Consider the following 27,065-nt stretch of genomic DNA (forward strand, 5'->3'; position numbering starts at 1 on the left):
CAAACGTTGAAACTGCTCTCTATTTGTTTTCCTCTAAATTATGGGTCTTGTGGAAATTAACATTTTTTAAATCCTTATTTTGACCAATCTGATCCCAAATTAAAAATTTCACAATGTAATTCTGATACGAGAGCAAATTTTTAATCACCTTTTTTCTTGGCCTAAGTTTATCTCGCCAATCCTTGAGGGTCAGGTTGTAGTTTTCCTCCAAGGCTTTCAGTTTTTGGGTCTCATGTTCAACCAGAAGGTGGCACTTTTCATTCTACATAAATTGAAACAAAGCAAGAGAGAGGGGGAGAGGGGAGAGAGAGAATGAATTATGAGAAGATATTTAGAAAGGAAGAAACACCAGGCCTACCATCTCTTTGACCTAATTTGAGATTGCATGACCAGTAACAAAAAATATGAAGTTATCATTCTAATATCTTTCTGACATTAAGTAGAAAGAAGTCTCATTCCACCTAATATCACAGATTGTCTCCTTAACTTGAAATTAGCAAATATACCATGGTTAGCAAATTGCACTCTAGTCATAAAGACCTGAGATCTATGGTAATCCAAGGAGTTTAATTTGATGCCTTTGAGAAAAATCATTCTCTTTCAAAACTAGTATAACACACCAGGGTTATGTTAGGATTTTAATGAATTAAATGAACCCACATTTACTTATTCATATTTCCCCTCTTGGGTAAAGCTTCAGATATAAATACAATTACCATATTTTTTGGAGTATAAGACTCACCTTTTTCCCTCAAAAAAGATGGTGAAAATCTTGGTGCATCTTATACACTAAATACAGCATTTTTGGCCTCCAGAAACCTCACCCACTTTGCAAAAATGGCTGTGCAGAGCCTTTAGGAGGCTTCCAGAGTGATCCTGGGAACCGAGGAGGGCAAAAATGAGCGAAAAGTGGGCCATTTTTGCTTGTTTTTGTTTTTGTCCCCCCAGTCCCCAGGAGCACTCTATAAGCCTCCTAATGGTCCGTTTTTGCAAAAAAAAAATAAATGCCATTTTTGGGAGGTCTGCAGAGTGCAAAAACCTTTTTAAAAAATTTGCCTCTTCAAAATCTTGGTACGTCTTATATTCAGGTGCTTCTTATACTCTGAAAAATATGGTATATGCCAGCATTAAAAAAAAAATCCCTGACACTATCTTCTGTGACCAATATTAACAAATCTTTCAGAACATTATAACAGATAGCTCAAAGATTTCATACGTCCTGTAGTTCTGAAGATTAATATAAGCATAAATTAAAATGAACCATTGATATTCACGTTACCTGTAACTGCTGGAGTTCATTCATGTTGCTCTCACACTCAGCCAACATCTCCTTCATTTGCATTTCATGCTTCTGCTGCTGTTGCATTCGCTCAGCTTTTTGTCTCTTATCTTCCTGCTGTGCAAACTGTAATGGGGAGAGCACCAATAATCAGGAAAGGTTTGGATGGCTTCCCACAACAGTTATATACCATGTTACCCCAAAAATAAGACAGGGCCTGACTCCCAAAATAAGCGTTTGGCCTTATGTTCAGGGAGATGTTATTATTTTTGAAGTGCAGGAGGTGGCGTGCGTGGTCACCTCATGGCTGTTGCTGTGTTGCAATATTTTGGAGGAGAGCTATTTTCAGGGGAGGGTTTATTTTAGTGCATGCCCTTAAAAATTCTGATTTGGCTTATCATCCAGGAAGGTCTATTTTCTGGGAAACAGGGTACCTGAAGTTTGAAATGCTTCAGAAAGTAAGTGAAGGTTACCATTGTGGTTAATTAATTGTTTTCAGTGAAATTCAGATAGTTACAGGATTTCTGGATCTTGTCTCATACTTGCTTGTATGCTGATGAGTGATTTATCAATACAATCTGATTTCATTTTTCTTTACTTAAGCTACACTAAAAATAAGAGGGATGGGTGATCATAATTATGATCTCTCCACCATTTCATAAAATTAGAGTATATGACAGAGTGGGCAGTTTGAATTATTTCTATTTTGAAACTCATTTTACACTGAAGCCTAAATGTCAGTGGTATGACATGCAGCTAGACAAATAGTATATCCTTTATTGTCATTGTACAAAATAACTACAATGAAATTGGTTATAAATAATGAATAATAATGATTATTACTGGAAAATAATTTCCAGTAGGCTACATCTACCAGATTTTTACAGTATATTATATTTATTATTTATAACCGATTTCGTGTCATACAAGAGCCACGGTGGTGCAGTGATTAGAGTGCAGTACTGCAGGCTACTTCTACTGATCACCGTCTGCCAGCAGTTTGGCAGATCACATCTCACCAGGCTCAAAATTGACTCAGCCCTCCATCCTTCCGAGATTGATAAAATAAGGACCCAGACTGTTGGAGACAATAGGCTGACTCTGTAAACCACTTAGAGAAGGCTGTAAAGCACTATGAAGTGGTATATAAGTCTAAGTGCTATTGCTATTGCTATTCATTGGGTATATTTGCATGACAAATGTAAGGCCAAAATACAGTTTAGCAATTAATTGGCAGTGCATTGGTACAGTACAGTATTACAGTACTGTAATACATACTGTATTGCTGCGGCAGTACCTGTGGCTCTTCCTGTGAGCTGGAACAGCTAAACAACCTTGGATGGTTCTATCTATAGATAATTCATCATATAATTCAAAGGAAGGTCCCTGGTTTGTACTTCTCTGTCTCAGAATCCTCCATAATTTGTTAGTTGGGCCCACTAATGGATGTGGTAGCAAATACATACGGTTCCACCACAAAACTGCGGTAGACTAAAGCGCGCTCGACGAAAGCACGTACGTGACGTCATCACAGCGCGACGAAAACATCGTGCTGTGAGCGGTAAATTTAAAATTAAAGTGAAAACCTTACCCTAACCCCCCCAAACCTAACCCTAAACCTAACCCTAAACCTAATCCTAAACCTAACCCTAAACCTAACCCTTAACCTAACGCTAAACCTAACGCTAACCCTTAACCTAACCCTAAACCTAACCCTAATGCTTAACGTAACCCTAAACCTAACCCTAACCCTTAACCTAACCCTAACCCTAACCCTTACCTTTATGTGAATCGGCTTACTTTAATTTTATTTTAATTTTATTTTAATTTTTTTAAATTTTTTTTTGTCGCGCTGCTGATGACGTCAGGTACGCGCTTTAATCGGGTGCGCTTTAGTGGACCACGGTTTTGACGGGTCACGATACATACAGGTAAAGTATACAATAGCATATTCATTAACCATTAACCTCATTTTTTTATTTAAAATATGCCTATTCCTTACTCTTTTTGTTAAAAAATGTTATATTGTTATAATCCTGTAACATGTCTATAAATAGGTTACATGAAATGACTCATTGACAAAAGAGTCCTCTGCTTATTTTCCATCCATAGTTATAGAATCATAGCGTTGGTGCTTAGAGACAGGAGTCCTCCTATCATCTTGGACAAATGATTTTTTTGAAAACGTCCAGCAATGAAACTCCCACCACTCTGGGAGGCAAGCTGTTCCATGGCTTGAAAATGGTCATTATCGGGAAATTCCTCCTTAGTTCCAGATTAGATCACTATCTGATGAGCTTCCACCCGTTTGCTTCTTGCCCTACTCTCAAGGTTCTAGGGAGAATAAATCAACACTATCTTCTCATATTGGAAATACACATATTGGAAGATTGCTATCATGTTTCCCTGAGACGTCTCTTTGTTAAGCTAAAGATATCTAGTTACTTTAGCCATTCTTCATAGGATTAGTCTTCGGACCCCTTATTATCTTTCTTTCTCTGCTCTGTATTCTTTCTAGAATCTTTCAGCATCTTTTTCTGTAATGTGGTGCCCAGAACTGGACTTAGCATTCCAAATACAGCCTCATCAATGTGGTACAGAGTGGTACCACACTATCACTTACCTTGATCATGATGCTATCCCTCTATTGATGAAACCCTGGACTAATTTGGTTTTGCAGCACACTGATGACTCACACTTAAGCAGTGGTCCACCAGGACACCTTGATCCCTCTCACAGGCACTACTGTGTATCCTGTATGGCTGCATCTGATTTTTCCTGCTGGAACTTACCATATTTTTCAGAGTACAAGACGCATCTTTTTTCCTCAAAAAAGAGGCTGAAAATCTGGGTGCATCTTATACACTGAATACAGCATTTTTTGCCCCTGAAGCCCCACCCTCTTCACCAAAATGGCTGTGCATACCCTTATGGAGGCTTTCAGAGAGCTCCTGGGGCCTGGGGAGGACAGAAATGAGCAAAAAACGGCCCATTTTTTTTGCTCATTTCTGCCCCCCCCCCAGCCCCCAGCAGCACTCTATAAACTGCCATAAGGCTATGCGTGCAATTTTTTGACCAAAAACAGGCCTGCTTTTGCGAAAAATGAGCTGTTTTTTGCTCGTTTTTGTCCCCCTAGGAGCACTCTGCAAGCCCCCCCCCCCAAGACTATTCATGCCTTTTAAAAAAAACGGGCCCATTTTCACAAAAAATGGGCTATTTGGGGGAAGTTTGCAGAGTGCAAAAACTTTTTTCCCTTTTGGAAAGCTCTTTAACTGATTGATGAGAATTACATTGATCAAGTGCTGTGCCAGTAGAAACAAAGTCTTAGGTGCTGCAGATTGTCAGTGATTTCCTTCTCCAGCACATGGATAAATACACCTGGAAACATTTACCTACCTACCTACCTACCTACTTTCTCTCTCTCTCCCTTCCTACCTACTGTATTCCTTTCTCTCTGTCTATCCCTCTATCATCTATCTATCTATCTATCTATCTATCTATCTATCTATCTATCTATCTATCTATCTATCATCTATCCATCTATCATCCATCTATCTATCTATCTATCTATCTATCTATCTATCTATCTATCTATCTATCTATCTATCTATCTACCTACCTACCTACCTACCTACCTACCTACCTACCTACCTACTCACTCTCTCTCCCTATTTACTATATTTCTCTCTCTCCCCACCCTCTATCTACCTACATATCTACCTACTCTCTCCCTACCTATCTGCTGTATTTCTCTCTCTTTCTATTTCTCTCTATCCCTCTACCTACCAACCTACCTACTCTCTCTCTCTCCCTATGTAGTATTTTTCTCTCTCTATTTCTCTCTCTCTATTTCTCTCTCTCTATCCCTCTACCTACCTACCTACCCCGCTCTCTCCCACCTACTGTATTTCTCTATCTCTGTATCTCTCTCTATTTCTCTCTCTCTCCCTTTATCTACCTACCTACCTACTTACCTACCTACCTACTCTCTCATTCTCCCTACCTACCTACTGTATTTCTCTCTCTTTCTCTCTGTCTCTATCCCTCTATCTACCTACCTTTTTTTTAAAAAATTGCCTCTTCAAAACCTTGGTATGTCTTATACTCCAAAAAATACGGTACTTACCACTTGAACTGCATCTCATTGGATAGGACCCAATGCTCAAGTCTGCCAAGATCCTTTTGAATCTAAGTTCTAAACTGTTACCAATCCATCACCCACAAATTTGATGAGTGCCCTTCAATCTCTTCTAGGTCAGGGGTTCCCAACCCTCAGTTCATGCCCTGGTGGTGGGCCATAGCCTGTTTGGAACCAGGCCAGGGAATGAGCACATGCATGCAAGCGTGTGAAGCTGCATTTGCGAAAGTGGTGTGCCTTCTCAAAACCATCCCTACTCCCACCCCACAGCCCCACGCTGCTGCTGCCTCTGCTGGTCTGCCGAACTGGAATGTAAGTTATTTATGAAGAAGTTGAAGAGCACTGGTGGTCCCAAGACATCTCTATATCTAATGAATGTTCTCAGGCAGATCCCTTTACCCAGCTCTGACAGTCAACTTCACCTGTTTTATCTTCTCTCTCTGTTCTGAGGCACTTCCACTGGAGTTGATATGGAGACTCTTTTTATACATGGCCATGCGGGTTTTCCCTTCACTCCTCTGAATTTTGGGGAGACGGGTCCTCCCTTGCTGCTGCCGAACTTTCAGCTGTTCTATCATGCGCTGGTTATATCGTTGCATTTGCTCGCGTTCCTGCAATATAAATCAACAGAGTGGTGGGAGCCAGTGTAAGAGCATGCCCCACATTGCATTCAGAGACAGCAATGGCAAGGACCCACAAATTATTGAACAAAAAACAAAAGTGTTGTTGGTGGAGGGGGGGAGAGAAGTGATATCAATCTGGAAGATCTGAAGATGCAGAGGAGGCTAATACATTTTTTTTCTGAAGGAAATAACATCAATGCCTCCAGCTCCTATGAATGCATCCCTAGCATAAGCTATTGGGAACTATCACAGAGACGACAATGCTAATTAGGCCAGCTGAAACATAAAAGCTATCATAGAAAGCTGCCAAATTACAGATCTACCCAGTGGGATTTCTTAATGGAAATCATAATCAGTATGCTATTTATGTGCAGAAAGACTACTGTTCAATGAAATGTGTAGTGATGTGTAATAAACTATGCACATAATAAGCAATATATGAATATTAGCAATCATCCAGATCTACAGTACAGGTGCCAATAAATCAGAAGTACAATATATATTATTGTACTATTAGTACAATATTATTGTATATATTAGTATCCTCCATATAGAGAAGGAACATTAGAATCATCTCTAATGGAAATGAAAGACATCTTGTTCCATAATGTTAAGGAATTTTGTAAAAGGTTCAATGCAATTTCTATCATAGCAAAAGGTGGAGATAGAACATTTGATCTAATGTTGTTGTTTCTTTCTTGGAAATCAGATTTTGATCTGGTTTGGAGAAACTCTCTTTAGCAAACTTGACTATAATCACAGTGGATATTGGAACTACAACCCAACACATTGAGAGAATCCTAATTTAGGAGAGACTAACTCTAAGCGTGTGTCCTCCCCCTAATAACTATAATTGTATATAATCAGAATATTTTTTTCCAGGAGCTCTTAGGAACCCACTGTTACCATACAATTTTAAAACCTCAGCATTGTGACCAAATAAGCTTTCCCATATCTCCACAGTCTGATTCTTCTGCATGCTTGCTTTGTATATCTGCAACTTTAGATCCCACCTATAATTCAAAAGAACTGAAAATGGGAAATGTTGCTACCTTCTCGTGTTTCCGGAGCAGCTCGTGTCTCTGGAGGAAATACTGATCTTTTATTTGCTGTTTCAAAGTCTGGTGTTTCTCCTGCAGATGGTGCTCTTCAAGATCCCAAATAGTAGCTTCTCGGTCTACAGGGTTAAATATATATATATTTATATATGGTCATTCAAAACTTGAACAGAGAGGGGAAGAGTAACTATTTCAATGTCAACGTGTCTACCCTTATGTTCAGTTTCTGTCTTCTCTTTACATTATGACATTATGGGCCTGAAATTAAAAGGTGAATGAATGACAAGAGCAGCTGTTTTTCTTTCCACAGGGGGTCCCAAAGCAAGAAAAGAGGAAGAATATGTTTGGGGGGGGGGGGAGGGAATTGACTGCAAAAATCTTTGCTACAGAGATGAGAAACCTGTGAGCCTTTAGATTAGTGGTTAGTGATCAATAAAAATAATCATTTCCCTATATGTGTTCCTACAATCCATAGCTTGCTGTGTTAATACCATTTTTAAAACTAATTTTCAAAAATTAATGGTACCTTGAAGCATGTCCTATGAAGTATGAAGCTTTTGTATGCGATTTTCCTGATTCACATTAAAAAATGATAAGCCTCCCTGATGTATAATTTTGAATACAAATTTCACTATTGCCATTTTAAAATATTTTTCTCTGCTTTCTTTCTTAATTTTTTAGTAGATGATCAGGCTGAGCCTGAGAAGAAGGTCAAATGCATCATAAGTTTGGAGTCACTATAATCCCCCAAGAGAGACCTAAATCCAGCCCCCCATCCAGGGTTAGGATTAGGGTTAGGGTTAGTCTATTGATTTATCTGACACCAATTTGCCTTGACTGTTCGTAGATCAGGTTCTTGTATATAGGTTTTAGGGAATAAACTTGCAGTGCTTTTGAACTCCTGCTTTCCTGAACTTAGCACTTTTTTCTCTTTGCATATCTATTCCACATATGTACTTTTTAAAAAGTACACTTTATGTACATAAAATACAGCTTTGTGACAGATGAGATCTCTTTCCATCATATCTTTTACAAACAGTTCTTCAGAAGAGGTCTTTTATTAAAGAAAGATAAACAACCAGATACTACAATTTGGGAAGAATTCATACTGTGGTAGATTTTGCTTCCTTGGAAATCTGTGGCAAAGATTTACTTTTGCATTTCTATTTCTGTTTTTGATTCCAACTCTCACCAGCACCAGCCAGGAAGCTGTGAGCTGTAGATCACAATATCTGGAATGTCACAAGTTTTCCCATCCCCGTGTTAGAGGTAAGCTCTATTTTTGATGCTTTATTGTTGGCTTTCAAGCTAGCACTGTGACAAAAAAAGTGGCCTGGAAACTTATAACTTCAGATTAATTGGCTACTTTTCCAAAAACAACTCTCTATCTTAAAAACATTATTTTAAAAACTTAAAATATTATTCCATAATATAAATACTGATGAGCACTCAAGGCAACCCAAGGTATGTTTCTTGTTACTGTGATTTGCATTCTTCCTGTTTACAGCTTTCTCAATGTTCTCCAATAGGCTGCATTGCCTTTAAATGAAAGCATATTCTTCTTAGTCTGACTTCATTACTCGTAATCCATTCTAACTGGTCCATTTAAGGGGGGGGGAGAAGTACCTCTCATAAGTTGCTGCTTTTTATTGAGGCAATCGCGTTCTTTTTCACAGATCTCTTTCCGATTCTGAGCTGTAATGTTTTTCATAGCCTGCTCCAGATCCTCAGATTGCTTGGCTATAAAGTCTTGTTCCTGGAATGAGAGAGGAGATGTATGAATGCTCATCTTGGCCGGCCAGAACTTTCCCAACGTTCTGCCAGCTTTTAGATATGTTGGGATGGTAATTCTCAAACTAATTAGAAACTAGAATTCCAGACACTCTGAAAGTCTTTGAGATAATCCATAGTGTTTCTGGTTGGGAATCTAATGTTGCTGTAAGAGTTTGTGCTACAATGTCAATTAAATCTCTCTTGTGCCTTACCATAACTTGCTTTTTTTGTACAAATTCATCCATCTTCACTTTCATGCTGCTCTTGCGTTGTTGCCGTGGGAGCTTTTCAATGTCATTCTTGAGCTTCATAAGAAGGAAAAAGACAAGCAGTCAAACTTTTGAGGTGTTCAGAACCACTGGGGAGCCCTTTGTAGCTTAGAAGGATCTATAATAAAGTTTCATACATTTAGCAGAAAGCTGAAGAGTGCAGTCAGTTTTTTGTTTCTCTTCTGTCTCTCCTTCCTACTGTCTTGCTGTTGCTCATTCTTTTATTATTGGCCATTTTTAAATTGGCATTGTCCCCCATATTCCACCCTAAATATCTTTTTATTCAGCAATCCCACCTAGGTCAATAGAATGTATTTCTAATGTGGCTATAGAGAAATGTCTAAAGATGTTGAAAGAGTTTGTGGAAGAAGAGAGATTTGAACCAGGAACTTTACAAGTTACAGCTCAATCATTGAGCAACTTTGTTAGCTCTTCAGATTTTCCTCCCGTCTCTCTCACCCTACTTTTTCATTTTTCTTTCTCTTAGTCCCCTTCTCCGTATTCCTGTATATTTTTTCCTCCTCAGGCTACATCTTCATCGTCCTGGATTTCACCTTCCAAGCCCTTGAACTGCTTTGTTTATGACAAACACTTTAACTGACAGCATCTGAATATTATCCTAGCATGTAAGAATTCAAAGCTTTACCTCTTTCTTTTTTTGTTTCAGCAGTTCTTGAAATTTAACCAGATCCCGTTCTTGCTCAGCACGTATACGCTTAGCTTCATCTCGCCGGTTCAGTGCATGATCTTGCTCCATTTTTTCAATCAGCTGTTTCTGTTGCCGTTCTAGGTTTTCTAGTTCAGTGTCATAAAACTTCTTCTTTGACTACACAGGAAAAGTCAGACAGAATCTTAATTCAGTAATAAAAGCAAAGTTTGGGGGGGAAACCCCCAGCAAGCTTAGGTACCTATGTTTGGTTTCATACAAGGACCATTAGTTAAGTTCATATTAATTAATTCATATTAATGAGAAACTTCCTAACAATGAGAACAATTAACCAGCGGAACAGCTTGCCTGCAGAAATTGTGGGCATTCCATCACTGGATGTTTTTAAGAAGAGTCTAGATAGTCACTTATCTAAAATGGTATAGGTTCTCCTGCTTCACAGGGGGCTGGTCTAGAAGACCTCCAAGGTCCCTTCCAGCTCATTCTATACTGAATCTAAAGCATCCTCTCACTATCTTGTCTGTGAACATTAAGGAGTCCATTGTTGGAGCTGTAACTGAGAAGTAAATCTTATTACTTCACCTCGGATTCAGCAAGAGAAAGTAAGACCACTCACTTCATCATGCTTGCCATCTTTATTTATTTTTTAATGTTTTGGCTTAATGTAATTTCTTTGTTGTGAGTCACCCAAAGTTGTTGAGAGTCAGGCAGTATACATGTTTTAACAACAATAGTAGCTGTGATGTGACATCTCTGAACTAGTGCAGGAAGGATGGACAATATTATGGGACTAGCAATAGTACTTAAGACTTATATATCACTTCATAGTGCTTTTACACGAGGTGGCGCAGTGGTTAAATGCAGCACTGCAGGCTACTTCAGCTGACTGCAGTTCTGCAGTTTGGCTGTTCAAATCTCACTGGCTCAGGGTTGACTCAGCCTTCCATCCTTCCGAGGTGGGTAAAATGAGGACCCGGATTGTTGTTGGGGGCAATATGCTGACTCTGTAAACCGCTTAGACAGTGCTGAAAGCCCTATGAAGCGGTATATAAGTCTAATTGCTATTGCTATTGCTATTACAGAGTCAGCATATTGCCCCCAACAATCTGGGTCCTCACTAGTGACTAGTGTGACTAGTGGCCTCACTGATCTTAATGCAACCCTTTTGGGGATGATAGGATTCATTTTGCTGATGATTGATTCAGCAATGACAGTCCGAACATTAACCATTAGGACCTGACTGTGGCATCCTTATCTGTAAGCTAGCTCGCTCGCTCTCTCTCTCTCTCTCTCTCTCTCTCTCTCTCTCTCTCTCTCTCTCTCTCTCTGTGTGTGTGTGTGTGTGTGTGTGTGTGTGTTTGTGTGTTACAGTAGATGAGGAAAAAACTGTTCAAGATTCCTTCTATGTATAAGATTGGATGATGCACATAAGCAGCATGAAAAAATAATGGGAAAAATTGCTCAAGTACAAGAATAATTTCAGAGAACATTATAAATGATCAAAAAATGAGAAATTCCTATTCAGCCCAATTGAAAACAGGGAATGTATAGCCCTGGGAAAACTTGAGGATGGCGACTGTTAACTGTTCAAATATAGTATTTGAAACATTACTGCCAATTATTTTTTGGGGGGGAAATTTAACAACAGAGAAACTGAGGAGGATTCAGCAATGCTGATACTGGCAGATGAAATGATTGCATCTGTTTACATAACTCTTCTTCAACCTTGCATTATCCAGATGTGGTGGAGTACAGCTCCAACAAACTCATATTACTATAGTCATGATGCCTGCATGCCCTTAGTTGTGGGATAACACCTGCAGAAGACCCCAAATTAGAGATGTCATACTATGAGACATAAGAAAAGTGATTGGAAGGAAATTCTTCTCCCAGAATGTTTAATTAAATATGCTGCTTCCTGACATTCTGAACATGCAGGAGAATCTGGAACAGAAATGCATACCAAAATTTTACAACACAAAAATGCATAACTAAAAATTAGTTATGTTTGGATGGGAGATTCCTGCAATTTTTTAGTAGTGTTAGAAATTATTAAGGGTAGAAGGAAGAATAGTCCTTGTTTTGTATGTGCTAAGTGAGGAATATGAAACATTGTAAGCTCCAGTTGTTTTGAACTGCAGCTTCAAAAAAACAGCATGAGAAGTTCTTGGAGTTCAAAACATTTGGAATTTTGTGACTTGATATTATGATTTCCACAAGGATTTTCCAAAAGATCTTCAACATGTAAAAACACTAAAATATAAACAGAGGAAAATTATTCTGAATAATAAAAGATTACAAGCTTCCAACACCTAACATCCACAATCTATATAGTAAAGAATGTTATTGTCATTTTTATGTTATGTTATGTTTGCTATGTTTCAATATGATATACAATATATAATGTATTAATATTGATACATTCACACAGGTAAGATTGCCATTCTATCCATAATTCTTCGGAGAACTGACACTACCTTTAGTGCCAGGGTTTAAGTTTTTTCCTAGCCTAATTAATACCACTTATGGCTTGTTAATTTTTCTTTACTCCATCTTTGGCCAAGTTCTGGGGTGGCAATTCCTTTTCCCACTTACATTCATTTCTTGTTCAAAACGTTTTAACATTTGTTCCAGGAGCATCTGATGTTTGTTTGTTAATTGTGTCTGATTCCGATGTTCCTCTTTCTGAAGTAAACGTAGCTCCCTCAGCTCCTGGCGCCTGCAGAGTAGAACAGAAGTCAGAACAGAAGTGAAGTAGAAAGAACTTTGGTCTTACTTGAACTTGTCTTTTCAGTAGAATAGAGGAAGGGGTTACGCGTGAGTTTTGTTACAGCCTGATTGGTCCATAGACTGAGGGAAATTTCTTTAATATTCCTCCTTTCCCATTGGCTCCCAGTTTCCTTGATGTCGACAGACTGCACCTGGAAAGACACAAGAAAGACCAGGGGACCTCCCGGCTCTCCCCCTGGCCTCTCTCTATACTAGCTAGGGTGGGTTGTAACCCTTCCCTCTATTCTCCTGAAAAGACACATTCAGGTAAGACCAACGTTCTTTTTCCAGTAGAATCGAGGGAGGGGTTACGCGTGGGACATACCCAAGCTTAGTCCCGGGGGGGGGGGAATCTAAGACCCAGGGGGAGGGGCGGCTGCCACCTATTGTAGAACTCTGTGACCAAAGGTTGCCTCCGCGAAGGTGAATGTGTCCAGACGGTAGTGACGGATGAAAGGGGTTGGGGATGACCAAGCGGCCGCCCGGCAAATGTCCTCAAATGGGGCCCTGATGGCCGATGCTGCAGTGGTAGCAGCACTTCAGGTGGAATGGGCCATGATCCCTGCTTGGGGGGGCTTGACCAGATGCCTCTTAAGCCGTCACTATGGCCTGTTGCAGCCACCTGCCAATGGTAGCCGAGGACATTCTGGTTCCTAAAGACCTGGGCTGAAAGGAGACTAAGAGAGCCTCTGATCTGCACACACCTGCTGTCCGTCTGAGGTAGATGCGTAAGGCGCGGCGGACATCCAGTCGGTGCCAGAGTTGCTCCCTTTTGTGGGAAGGGGCAGGAGAAAAGTTAGGCAAAATGATCACCTGTGCCCAGTGGAAACGATTGTTCACTTCTGGGAGGAAGATCCTATGGGATCTAGACAGGGAGACTGAAGGGGAAGAAGGACTGAACCCTCTAGGGGGAGAGCCTGAATGGGTGGATGAAGGCCTGATGGGGGACCTGGATCTGCTGGCCGAACAGGGCCTGATGGTCTGGATATGGTCTTCTCCAGAGCCCTCTGTCTCCTAAGTTCATCCCTTGTTGCAGCTCTGGAAGGGCGCTGAGCCGCCATAGGTTTGGAGGCCGCAGCCCTGGTTCTGGGCCTATCTGTTTGGTCTTCCCTGCCTTCATTGGAGGCCTCTAATGGGGCCTGAGGAGGCTCAGATCTTGCTGCCATCGTAACACTCACGTGTCCGGATTCAAAGGCCACTGTAGGTTCCACCGGTGCCTGGGCCTTTGGGAGCTGAGGATCTGAATTCAGGCCAATGTCTTGCTGGCCTCGATTAGTGGCCGTGATGCAGGAGACTGGGGGTGGCCACGCGGTTCCTCAGTCAACCTTCCGCACATGGCACTGTTTAAAATGGCTGCCGGAGCCTCCGAATGTGCTGCCGAGAAGCCTGGAACAGCTGCGGCTTGCCTTTTAAGAGCCATGGCTCGTCCTTTAATCACCGCGCCCCCCTGCTGACTTGGGATGGCGCGGCAGGAGGCAGTAACTGGGTTAAGGAGGACCGTGTGCTGGGGAATCTTTGTGCGCTCCAACAAGGTTCTCAGCGCCAGAAAAAAGCCACAGAATCTCCTTTTTAAATCTTGCAGCTCGCAGCAAGCTCCCGAGAGCTGTGTTTCAAAGCCCATCACCCCCGCTGGCCCAGGGATCAGAGCAGGGCTCCTGGCCCGCGGAGTGGGAGGGCAATGCCCCGAAGGGCTCTCCCAAGCAGTGCAAAGCAGAAAGACTGCTCCTGGGCCCGCAGCTGATATAATTTGGAATTTAGAGAAACCAAGCAATCGAATTAAATAGCCAATTATAATGAATTTATAATAATTTTCCTACCTAAGAGCCAAAAAAACAGTGCTTGGACCAAAAGACTGAGAGGAAACTGGGAGCCAATGGGAAAGGAGGAATATTAAAGAAGTTTCCTTCAGTCTATGGACCAATCAGGCTGTAACAAAATTCACGTGTTACCCCTCCCTCGATTCTACTGGAAAACAGAAGTTTAGGAACAAAGGAGAAGCTTTCCCGTTAAAACTAAAGCTACACAGAAGCACCGTTTAGGTTAAAATAATCATAATGAAGACTAGCGAAGATGGGCTGCCTGCCGCCTTCTAAGGATCTAGAATTTCCTTCAGGGGAGAATTGACTCTTTCAATCACTGTCATGAACAGACACCACTTTTGGCCTGCAGGCAGAATATTTTAAAGAAGCTGCTTTTTCCAGCTCTTTCTTGTTTATATTTGCACTTCTGGTCTTGAATTATTCAGATTACATCATGCAAACTTTTTGAATAAATGCAGTTTAATACAACCCAACAACTGCATGCAAGAATATATCTTAGTACAAAACTTGGCAAGCTGAAATATAATGAACAACTCAGGTAGGTTTGTGGTGTTGACCTCTGTTGAACTGAGTTTTAGAAAACTGTTGTTATATGTCACTTTTTTTGATATAATTTAGAATTTACATCTCAAACTTGCCAAACATTTATTGACTCCTGTGTTAATTTAAAAAAAAAAAAAAACAGGCAATGAATTGCTGAACTTTCATTTTTCCCTTCCCCATTCTTCTTCTGTTGCATGGTTTAGTGTTTTATAGATGTATTACTCTGCAACTCCCATAAATCCAAGCTAGCCTTTGGCCAAGCTGGATGGAATACTGGATGATAACTCTCAATATCTGGTTCTACTCTCCAGTGAATAGGAACCTCATAGATATGCTTCTCCGTGCTGTACTTGAACAAGATCTAAAACGTCCTGCTATTTTCGTAGATTCTCTGATCCAGGGCTGAATCTTATTGCCACCAGAAAATTCTTCCTAATATTTAACCTTTCCCCTGATTACCTAAACAGTCTCGCCCGTATAAATCCTTACAAACAAAAGACAATTTTAGCTTGCCTGAGGAATCTCATCTCTTCATCCTTCTTTTCATCTTCACTGATGATTTTTGAGGTGGTAACACTCACTTCCACTCCATCAACTACAAATCTTCTTGTCCGTTTCAGTGTCATGTTCTGCATTTTTGCATTCTACACATATAACAAAAGAAACAGTGTAAGAAGACAAAAAGACATTCTGGATACGGAATAATTATTTATTGTAACTAAAGAAAGTGTGCTTTCCCTTCCAACCTCTTCCTAAGCAATGCTTGCCATCTCTGGTGGCACAAAAGAGAGGCGGCCGGGGCTGTGCTTTTTGCTGATCATTCAATGGAGGTGCCTCCATAACCCTTTGCCCCACCCACAATCTCCAATTCCTACCTTTAGGGACTGGGACTCACTGCCTCTGTTCAGGGACAGATCAGCAGACAAAGAGATGTTGAGGTCCATACTCTCTGAAGCAGAGGTGCTACCGGAATCAGAATCTCTCTTGAAGCTGTCGTTCTCAAACTGAGAAGAGTTCATGCTCCCATTGGGGAGTTTTTCTTCAGTTGGGGTTTCAGGGAGGCTGTTTACAGTTTGACTTCCCCAATTTGAATCCTCACTGTTTGCTGTCTCAGTGCTTTCCTTTTGGTGGTTGGCAGCCCCATCCTCAGCTGGCTTAAGGTTTTCATTGGGCTGCAAAGCCTGGGGGCTGGTGCTTAACTTCTGTTTGGCACCAGGAAGAGCTGAATAACTTTCTATTCCCAACAAATATGAGCGCTCAGCAGTTTCAGTTCTAGCTTCTTCCTCCAAAACCCTGTTGTCCTGCCCATTTATTGCTTCCTTGGCATGCTCCAAAGGCAACTTTGGTCCATTGGCCACAAGCGATAAGCGGTTTTCTTGAAGCTTTTCTCCTTCCAAACCTTGCTGGCTTGCAAGAGAGGAATTCCTCTTCTGAACATCGTGAGGCTGATTGAAGGAGAGACAAGAAGAAGATAATTAAATTAGCCTTTAAAAAAAATTTGCTTGAAGGAACAAGAAAGAACAATTAAGGAACAGAACACCAAACACATTGAGATAAAACAGAGACTCGTTCTAAGGAGAAACAGGATCATGTTCTCCTCCAGAAAAGAATCTTTGCAAACAAAACCACTGAAAATTAGGCTGAGGTAGGACATTTGTTTCATCATTGGGTTCTTAGGGATCTTGGAGTACCTAGAACAGTGATGGTGAACCTTTTAGGCACCGAGTGCCCAAACTGCGCACACACCCATGCCCAAACTGAAAGGTACCCCCGTGCGTGAACATGGACATGCATGCATGCACAGCAGAGACCCAAAGACCAGCTGGCCAGCCCAACACTGGCAGTGTGGCAAGATCTTTTTCTTTCGTGAGCTTCTGTTTCATCGTTTGCAGGGAAACAGAAGGTCACGAAAGAAACACCACGGAGATCTGACCTGGAGTGATGGCGTGCGTGCCAGCAGAGTGGGCTCTATGTGCCACCTCTGGCATGTGTGCCATAGGTTCACCATCACAGACCTAGAGAATATTTTCCCTCCCTGCCAGCTTATAGAGTGGAGGTGGGGAGGAAATGGGGGATAGAAGTAAAAGGGAGAGTTTAATTATCTGCTAGTAATTTGGAACTGATGAAGATACAACTAATTTTGTTGTATTTAAGTGCAATGACAATAAAGATTATACTAATGCTTTCTCCTCTTCTGCTTCATCAGTTCACAGAAGATCTCATTGCTGGTCTATAAAATGTTCTCCTTGCTAGAGAACAGCTGCCAAAACCTTCCAGAAGGCTGTGTTTTGACTTTTCTTTGACACTGATAGTGAACTTGAAGTATGTTGCTCCAGCTCACTCTTTGCCAATTTTGCTTCCTTTGGCCTGCCTTTACACTTCTCAGTTTCTCTCCTCCGTAAACCTTCTGTCAGGGTTACAGGATCTCCAATTTATAAACTAGAAAAAGCCGGCAACCAAGAATACTGAATTTTTGTCATGCCCTTGGCATGCTATCACAAGAATAAGGGGAGAAGGATGAGATATTAGACATCTGAGGGACTGAACTGTAGCATTACTAAAGCAGAAGCAGGGATCACCACTTCTACCTCTAAAAGAGCCAACCTCCTCCTCTTTGTCGTATTGTCCAATCTTTAGAATGTCACTACTATGGATATGGAAATCCAAAGAGTGGAAAAACTCTAGGACCGTGACGGCGAACCCATGGCACATGTGCTGGAAGTGGCACGCGGAGACATCTCTCTGGGCACGCGAGCCATCACCCATTGCTCTTCCAGGCTCTGGCACACCAGCTAGCTTCCCTGAAGCCTCCGAAACACAAAAAAAACTGGCCCTATGGGCAAACCGGAAGTTCAGGAACAGACTTCCGGTTTGCTTAGAGGGTCATTTGAAGTGCTCCAGAGGCTTCAGGGAAGCCTCCTGAAGGTCCTTGAAGCCTCTGGAGTCTCAAAACGACCCTCCAAGCAAACCAGAAGTCACTTCCAGTTTGCTCGTAGAGTCTTGTTTTGCCCCCCCCCGGAGGCTTCAGGGAGGCCTCCTGAACGTCCCTGAAGCCTCCGGAGGGCCTCCTGGGGGTCAGGGAGGCTTTTTTCACCCTCCCCAGGCTCCTATAAAGCCTCTGGAGCCTGGGGAGGGCAAAAAAAGGATGCAAAAAATGGGCGGCCCCTGCGCTCTCCCCACTTAAGGTACGCAAGCCAAAAAAGGTTTGCCATCGCTGTACTATGGTATTCAAACAATTATTTACTCCCTAGCAAACTACTTAAAGCAGTAGTTCCTGACCACTAGAATTCTTAGGATCATTGAGCTAAATACAACTGGAAGGGTGATGATTACTAACAGTTGCATTTATAAAAAACTCAGGATTCCTGTTACCCCAACTAGAACCAAGCATGCTTTTTGGCATATGCAAGTTCAAATCTAAACTGGAGCTGCAGTGAGGAAGGGTTCATTGTTGAAAGCTATCAGAGCCTATTAAAGGTAAAGGTGAAGGGTCCCCTTCGCATATATCTGCTAGTCGTTCCCAACTCTAGGGGGCAGTGCTCATCCCCGTTTCAAAGCCGAAGAGCCAGCGCTGTCTGAAGACATCTCCGTGGTCATGTGGCCGCCATGATTAAACATCAAAGGCGCACGGAACGCTGTTTACCTTCCCACCAAAGGTGGTCCCTATTTTTCTACTTGCATTTTTACATGCTTTCGAACTGCTAGGTTGGCAGAAGCTGGTACAAGTAACAGGAGCTCACTCAGATACATGGTACTAGAGATTCGAACCGCTGAGATGCTGACCTTCTGATTGAGAAGCTCAGCATCTTAGGCAGTGAACCACCGCGTCCCACTGGGAGCCTAGTAGAAAGAACTAAATTGGGACTGGATTTCCCTGCCTTTCATCTGAGTAAGGAACAAAGGCAGAGCCGATATCTATCTCCTTTAAAGTAGCATGCAATTTGACTTCAGGAAGTCACTCCTCTTGCTTTGAGGATATCACCAGATAATCTCTATCAAGCATTTCTTCCCCACTCTTTTCACATACAAAGGACTGGGGGGAAATGCCGAAAAGTAGAGCTGAAGTTTTCCTGGGAGCAGAAGGCTTCAAGCTGTCCTTCTACATAATTTGTACTAATGCCCACCCCACCCCACCCCCACTCCTGCCCCATCCATTTCACTTTCTTTTCAAACTGCGTATTGCTCACCATTGTACTAGATCAGTGTTTCTCAACCTTGGCTACTTGAAGATGTCTGGACTTCAACTCCCAGAATTCCCCAGCCAGCATTCGCGAATGCTGGCTGGGGAATTCTGGGAGTTGAAGTCCAGACATCTTCAAGTAGCCAAGGTTGAGAAACACTGTACTAGATATAATCTAAGTGGCTTCAAGTATTATTAATAATAAAGTCTTGGCAGCTAGTGAAGGCAGTGCTGTGCCAAAATGGTATTCTGCATTTTTAACTCTTTTCTTTCAAAAGGGATGGGAGGGGAAATGCTTTTAATTGCTTTCTCCAACAGAAAACAACATTTCCTGAAATCTCATGGAAAAAGTGGAAGATTCTTGCAGCTTTTAGTTAGGAGATGGCCAAGGCACGAAGGCAGATATTCAGTCTCTCATGGTGGAACCATTCTATTTCAATCTTGATCTCTCTCGCTTCCCCTGCTTCAATTACATTACAAGAGAGGCAACCACAACATAAGTTCTCAGATGAGGCTTCTGCTTATTAGACAGCCAGAGAGGCTGCAAAGGTGAGGACTAAAATGAAAGACAAATTGGACAGAACAGCAACATTACTACCACCTCATTGTATTAAACACAAAACCACAACAAAAATATGTTCAGAAGAAAACCTCAGAATGAAAAACAGAAACAGAAACTTTATTCATAAGAATAGGGAAATCTCAAGAAATGGACAGGTTTCAGCCCAGAGCAAGGAAGGGCTGAGTCACTAAAAGGGTAGTAGAGGTCTGACTATAGATTTTTTGACTAGATTTATAGACTTTTGGTGTGGACCAGGAAAAAATGAAATTATGATGTATGGTTTTGGTAACTGGAAGAATTAGATTATAGAAAAAATATAAATCATGTTTTAATCCTAGACTAAGAGGTTTTAAAGAAAATTGGAAACTACTTCCATATTTTCTTTCCTATTTTTCTTTCCTTCATTTGTAGCCTTTTCTTCTCTTTTTTCTCTTTTCCCCTGTATTCTAAATAATCATTATTGTTAATATTTATCTTTCTTTTTCAAAACTGCAATAAAGTTATATGAAAAAAATTCTAAAAAGGAAGTAAAGTCATTCTTCACTGCAAACAATCTAAACCTCAGCTATATTTCCTACAAACCTGAAATCTTGGATTTCCTGTGTTGCATTTAATAAGCTTCAGTGATACTAGTATTAGAGACACAAATCTCTTACAAATCCTTTATACTTGCCTTAATGAAAAAAAAATGTTTGTTACAATTCACAACCTCCATGCAATGAGATACAAATCTGCCTGTTTACTTGACACAGGAGAACCTGAGACCACATGTGAGTGTATATGTGTATCTGTCTCTGCCTGTTTGTCTGTCTCTCTGTGTATGTACATATCTCAGAAGGAAGGCAGGGGAAGTAACATCAGGTTAAACAATCTCTAGGACAAAGAGAAGGTAGAGGGAGCATGCAATGCATTCTTAACCAGAGGTGGTATTCAGCCAGTTCTGACAGGTTCTGGAGAACCGGTAGCGGAAATTTTGAGTAGTTGGGAGAACTGGCAAATAGGCTGGCCCTGCTGCCTCTCAGCTGATCTTTTGTTGCCCTGAACAGGAGAACGGATCTGGAAAGCAGGGAAAGTAGAGTGGGGAGGGAATGGGGATTTTGCAGTATCCTTTCCCTGCCACACCCACAAAGCCATGCCCGCAGAACTGGTGGTAAAATTTTTTGAATCTCACCACTGTTTTTAACTCTAACTATATTCTACTTCCCCCTTGTAACCAAGAAGTCATGAGAAGGTACAGAGCCAGTGTTTTTTAATCTACACCGCTAGCAATATGGAAAGCAAAGCTAACACGTTCCATTCTATCCTACCGCAAAACTACTGCTGAGTCAGTACAATATATTCTTGGTTTTCTTGTGGTTATTCTTGTTGAAAAGTTAGTTTGTACAGGCTTACAAACACCTCTTTCAAACACTGTCTTTATTTTATTCATGTCAGGAACAAAAGGCAGAAAGAGACAAAAAGCTGAACTTCTGTTTACTCTACAGAAGATTTCATTCTTTTTATCCAGAGATACCATTGACGGATGGGAAGGTGCAGAGTCCCTACCTTATCCCACCTTGTGTCCTACCTTACCCCACTTTGAAAAAAAAATGTTTTAGATCAGGAGTCTCCAACCTTGGTAACTTTAAGCCTGGTGGACTTCAATTCCCAGAATTCCCCAGCCAGCTTTCTGGGAGTTGAAGCCCTCCAGGCTTAAAGTTGCCAAGGTTGGAGGCCCCTGTTTTAGATAATATCCTTGTTGTTGGCTAGTGACTCCATATCTCACCTTGCTTGATGATCCTGAATCATTCAATGGACTAAACGCCTCTTCCCCGTCCAAATGTCTATCTTTCTATCTGCCCCAGCTAAGCCTGAAAACAGCCGGCCCAGCCCAGCCCAGCCCAGGGAACAGCTTGCAGTTTTAATCCTAAGCAGCTAAAGGCTACGTTCTTCATAGTTAAAGGTGCCAATAATTAAAACTTTTCCTAGGGGACTTGTTTGTTCACACTATGAGTGCATTTACTGAGAAAGCCATCCTACAAGCGGAAAGGGAAGGCTTGGCTCCCTGCCCAAACATTGTTTGAAGGATTCCTGGCTGCTGAATGAAGAGCAGCCTCTTCCCATCTAAGGAGCCTGTTCTTCCTGCCCACCTGCACAAAAGCAACACAACTCCTCCCCTTTGCAAGTTAGTTGCAGGGGTCAAAGGTGGCCAGCACTTTGCTTTCAAAAATCCAGCTAATGTAATTTGTGGACTCTGAATCATTTTTAATGTGAACGTATCTACATATGCCTTTGTCTACTAATGCATATGTGTATAAGCACACATTCAGGTATGTATAGGGGGGGGGAAAGTAATATTTTGCCTTGTTTCCTTATCGCAAACATCACTTAATGCAACAAAAGGAATTCAACTTACAGAGGCAGATTCTGGTGAGTCCTCTTCTTCACCTTCCTCTCTATTGTCTTCAATTTCCTCCATCACTTCAGCCTTTGCCTCTGCCACGAGCTCACGTAAGGCTTTATTACTGGTGACCTTGCTGACAAAAGGATGCTAAAAAACAATCAAGTTCATGATGAGCAAACTAGTCTGATTCTCTTGCAAATCTAGAGCAAGTCAGTTTAAAATGAATGTCGAGGCCTTGTCAGCTGCCTCCCCCTTCCTTTGCTACTCAAATATTCATATACAATACAGGTAGGAAAATATTAGAAAGTGCAGAAAAGAATAGATTAACATTAGAAATTAAGGAGAAAGAACAAGCTGATTATTGTGATATGGGAAGTGTTTTGTCAATGGTTAGAGAATAAAAAAGGAAATTGCAAATAAAATAAGGCAAAAAGAAGAACAGAAAATACATTAAGAGAGATAAATATAAAATGATAATTGTTAGCTTTAGTATGATGAGAATAACTATGTTTAATGTTATTGTATTTTCATTAGAAGATATGTTAAGAAGGAAATGAAGAGCTTTATAATATTTAACTGTTCAATGTATTATAATTTATGGAAGGATGTTGCGCAGAAATATTTGTACCCAGGTGATACACTGCTTATGGAAAGATGGAATGTTTATATTTTTTAAAATTTAAAGATAAAAAACTTTATTAAAAAATAGATAGTCCTCCAACATATGACCACAATTGAGCCCAAAATTTCTGTGATCAAGTTTGACCTTTGTTAAGTGAGTTTTGCCCCATCTTATGACCTGTCTTGCCAGAGTTTCAAAGTGAATCATTGCAGTTGATAATTTAGTAACACAGCTGTCAAGTGCACCAGGCTTCCTCACTGGTTTTGCTTGTCAAAAGTGGCAAAATTGAATCGCATGACCTTGGGACACAGCAATGGTCGTAAGTATGGACCAATTGCCAAGCATCTGAATTTTGATCACGTGATTATGGGGATGCTGCAAAGATTGTAAGTGTGAAAAAATGGGCATACCATATTTTTCGGAGTATAAGACCACCTTTTTCCCTCCTAAAAGAGGGTGAAAATTTGGGTGTGTCTTATACACTGAATGTAGCCCCACCACCCATGGGCCCCACTCCTTTGGCCTCTGCCTCCCAGCAATTTACCTCTTTGCAGCAAATGGGGGCTTGCGGAGGCTTCAATAAGCTATAGGAGCCCCTGCAGCCTCAAACAGCTGATGATCGGGAGAAATTGAAAGTGAAACTTGCTGTTTGCTCCAAGAGGCAAATTGCTGGGAGACAGAGGCAGATTTTTTTTTTACTTTGTGCTAATCAGGCTGTTTGCTGCAAGAAGGTAAGTCAGCAACTATAAATGCCTATAGAATGTTCAAATTATTAGACTTATTTTTTTAAAGACTGCTTTATTATTATTCTAGACAACTTAACAAAATGAAGAAGGTTTTAAAAATAAATGCTTGATCTGAAGAGCTCCAGTGCTATATTGTTTTAAAAAGTGCTATTCTTTTTAATAGCAGAGAATAACTATACTTCCAGAAAGCACATCAATTTTAACAGCATCTGTACAAGTATAGTCTGACATATAACACTACAAACAGTGTATATTGTCTGTACTGTTTGTTGCAAGGAGGCAAATTGCTGGAAGGTAGAGGCAGATATTTTTCACTTGTTTTCCTCCCCAAAATCTAGATGCGTCTTATACTTCGGAGCATCTTATACTCCGAAAAATACGGGTAAGTTACTTTTTTCAGTGTTGTTGTGACTTTGAACAATCATTAAGGAATGTTTGTAAGTTACGGACTACCTGTACAATGTATTGGTCATGAGTTACAGGCAATAATATTGCAATCTCTAACTTTAAAATAAATAGTCATAAATCAGTTTCTGCATTACTGGGGCCAAAACATTCCCAGAAAATGTTAGGAGCTAGAAGTATATTTACTTATCAGACTTTTATATAGTCCAACTGGTTTCATTCACAGTTGTGGAATATGTGCACTTCCAAGTAGCAGTTCTACACAAACACGTAGCATAGTCTCTTTGACAGTGAAACACTGGAAAATTGCACAGATAAGGCAAAGAGAAAACAGAAAATACATAAGGGCTAGCTGCCTCTTACAGCTTTAGAAAAACAAGTTTTTATTGCTTAATAAGTACAACTGTGAGCTGGAATTTTAAAACACTCTGCTTAAAATTGGACACTGCTGCTATGAGGTAAGACAAAATTATGCTCTCAGGTATGACATTCAGTCCTTGGGACTTCGGTAAGCATCACTATTCCTACCTTCAGAAGCACTATGCTTTAAAAACTGCATTCCTATGAGCAACTAAGGAGCTGAAATATACAAAATGTTAAGTGTCCTTCCATCATGGATAAACAGGTAAGAGAGACTACCTAATCATGTACAGTATATACAGAGACTTACCTGGAAAAAAAAACAGTGAAGACCACTTACTTTAGAATTTACATAAAATAATTATACTTATTTACACAAAAGAATTACACCTTTTACCTTGCAATGTTGGCATTACATGAACAATCCTTAATCCTCTTTTAGAAGTACACTTCCTCTAACCCCACAGGAAGGGAACAGTCTCACCAAGCAAATCCATGAAGCAGCCGTCAAAGTTTTATTAATTTGTTATTAAATTTATATGGCCACATATGTTCACTTACATGTGATTCTGAGAGGCACACCCAGTTAAAACACAACCATTAAAATCTAGTAAATATATTAAAAACAATTAAAAGCAATATTTAAAAATTAAAATTTAAAGACTACATTAAAACATTTTAAAATTATTTTTTTTAAGATAAAATTTTAAAAATTCAGAGTTTTCCACAGTAGATCCTATTGCACACTTTCCTTTTGTTAATTATGTCAACATAGTTTGGTTTTCACTATTCTTCTGCCAGTAATCAAATTAATAATAATCAGATTAAAATTCACCCCTCCACCAAATAGGTAATTTTTTCCCTGAAAGTCAAAGTTAGCAGGAGCAAACAACAATTGCATCACTGTTCAATGCTGGACCAAAATTTAAATCCTTCCTAGTACCTATCTCTTCCTGTCTATAACCATGTTGCTTCTATCTTTACAATTTATATCGTTTTATTTGTTTCCTAGTATGATTTGCTTGCTTATTAGTAACCTATGACTATCATTAAGTGTTGTATCTTATGATTCTTGATGAATGTATTCTATTTTATTTTTCTTTATGTATACTGAGACCATATGCACCAAAGACAAATTCCTTGTGTGTCCAATTACACTTGGCCAATAAAGAATTACATTGTATCGGACCTGGTTACCTGAGAGACCGCCTCCTGCCAGTCACCTCCCAAAGACCTATTAGGTCCCACAGACTAGGCCTCCTCCGGATTCCATCTGCCGGCCAATGTTGGCTGGTGACCCCCCTGGGGGAGGGCCTTCTCTATAGCTGCTCCGGCCCTATGGAACGATCTCCCCATTGAGATCTGGACCCTTACTACCCTTCCGGCCTTCCGCAAAGCAACTAAGACCTGGCTATTCCGGCAGGCCTGGGGCTGTTGAATTATCCAGCCCCATCCTATGTTATGACTGTTGCTGAATTTTTAATTGTTGTTTTTATTTTTGTACCCCCCTTCCCTTCTTATTGTTAGCCGCCCTGAGTCTTCCAGGAATAGGGCGGCATACAAGCTAAATTAAACTCTAAACTCTAAATTGCATTGCATTGCAATTACAATTGCAATTCTATTCTATTCTAAATGGTACAAAATAGTCTTCTTCAATCTGGATGCCCCCTCCCCCCATGTGTGGAATTACTGCCATAATTCTCAACGATGTACAATAGTTTCAAAAGTACAAGGGAGATTGCACTAGATGCCTCAGAAAGCAGTACTATTCAAATGGCAGAGTTCTTTCTCCCACGAGGAACAAAATTCCTACATAATTAGAATCTAAACTCCAGCAACCATCCAAGTTTTCTCTTGTATTAATAACCAAGGGGGGAAATTTGTACTCCAACCGGAGAATATGTGTCGATTTATGAGCCTTTCGCACTCAACATGTGACTCACTTGAGATGGTATACTTACTTCCAGTAATTGTGTGGCAGTTGGCCGGGTCTCTGGGTTTTTGTCAAGTGCAGTCTTCAGAAAATCTCTGAATGCTGGAGACCTTTATGAACACACACACACAATTAAAAAGGTCAGGAGAAAGAAAACCAGGACATCCTATCCTAGATATACACTGCACGGTTTACAAATTGAAGTTGGTGCTTTTCAAGTGGGAAGAAACACAAAGCAGCACAAATTTGCATATATTTAATACTCAATATTAGTAAAAAATAATAATAATTGCAGATCTACCACTGTGTTGCAACCCAGAGAGCTGTTCAGAAGCAAGTTACATGCTGTCATTCTGTTCCCAATTCATGCCAAAGACCAAATGTTAGCAAGCTCACTCAGGGACAAATGTCTGCCTGAGTTTAAACTAATACAAAGCCTTCTGTCAGATAACTGATTGCACCCTCCTCCTGCACCCCTTTTTCTGTGCCGGCTGCCATGTAAGAGTAGATAAAAATACTTGCTGCCAGTTTCTACATATAATCACGGCAATGTTTCACATATGGCTACCTCTGTCTAGTGATTTTCTAGCCAGAAAAATTATACCGTCCTGTTCCTATGAAAGAGATTCAGAGAGTCTTGCTGTTTTCTATTCCTCTTGTAATAGGAAGCCTAATTAGATATACTTTCTAATAAACATTTCGTGTTCTGGGAGAGGCCAAAAGAAGCTTCAGAAATGAAAAATACAAAGTTGGGATATTTGCTGGGGACAGTGCTGTGCATTAAAAATATCATCATAAATCACATTTCAAATTTTCAAAGAAACAGAGAAAGCTACATTGCATCAGTCAAGCTACACATGGACCTTAGTTAAGAGCAGCAATCGGGATTGGATTTGCTGTTGCTAAGCAATGGGATCATAAAGTGTGATGTCACA

General features: G+C 40.6%; 1 protein-coding gene across 1 annotated transcript in view; it reads right to left on the bottom strand.

Annotated features, from left to right (window-relative positions):
• STK10 (serine/threonine kinase 10) overlaps positions 1-27,065 on the bottom strand; it is an 88,762-nt gene that overhangs the window by 3,383 nt on the left and 58,314 nt on the right. The window contains exons 7-18 of the mRNA XM_087709627.1: positions 26,159-26,240; positions 22,077-22,211; positions 15,815-16,384; positions 15,453-15,583; positions 12,403-12,526; positions 9,787-9,966; positions 9,084-9,176; positions 8,725-8,854; positions 7,093-7,217; positions 5,840-6,028; positions 1,280-1,405; positions 149-262 (exon numbers count right to left, since the gene is read on the bottom strand). Of these exons, the coding sequence (XP_087565753.1) occupies positions 149-262; positions 1,280-1,405; positions 5,840-6,028; positions 7,093-7,217; positions 8,725-8,854; positions 9,084-9,176; positions 9,787-9,966; positions 12,403-12,526; positions 15,453-15,583; positions 15,815-16,384; positions 22,077-22,211; positions 26,159-26,240 (1,999 nt within the window). The remainder of the gene's footprint in view (positions 1-148; positions 263-1,279; positions 1,406-5,839; positions 6,029-7,092; positions 7,218-8,724; positions 8,855-9,083; positions 9,177-9,786; positions 9,967-12,402; positions 12,527-15,452; positions 15,584-15,814; positions 16,385-22,076; positions 22,212-26,158; positions 26,241-27,065) is intronic.

Source organism: Thamnophis sirtalis, unplaced genomic scaffold (assembly GCF_051295495.1).
Source record: "Thamnophis sirtalis isolate CommonGarterSnake01/CBP01778 unplaced genomic scaffold, rThaSir2_p1.2 scaffold_3, whole genome shotgun sequence".
NCBI classification, from domain to species: domain Eukaryota; kingdom Metazoa; phylum Chordata; class Lepidosauria; order Squamata; family Natricidae; genus Thamnophis; species Thamnophis sirtalis.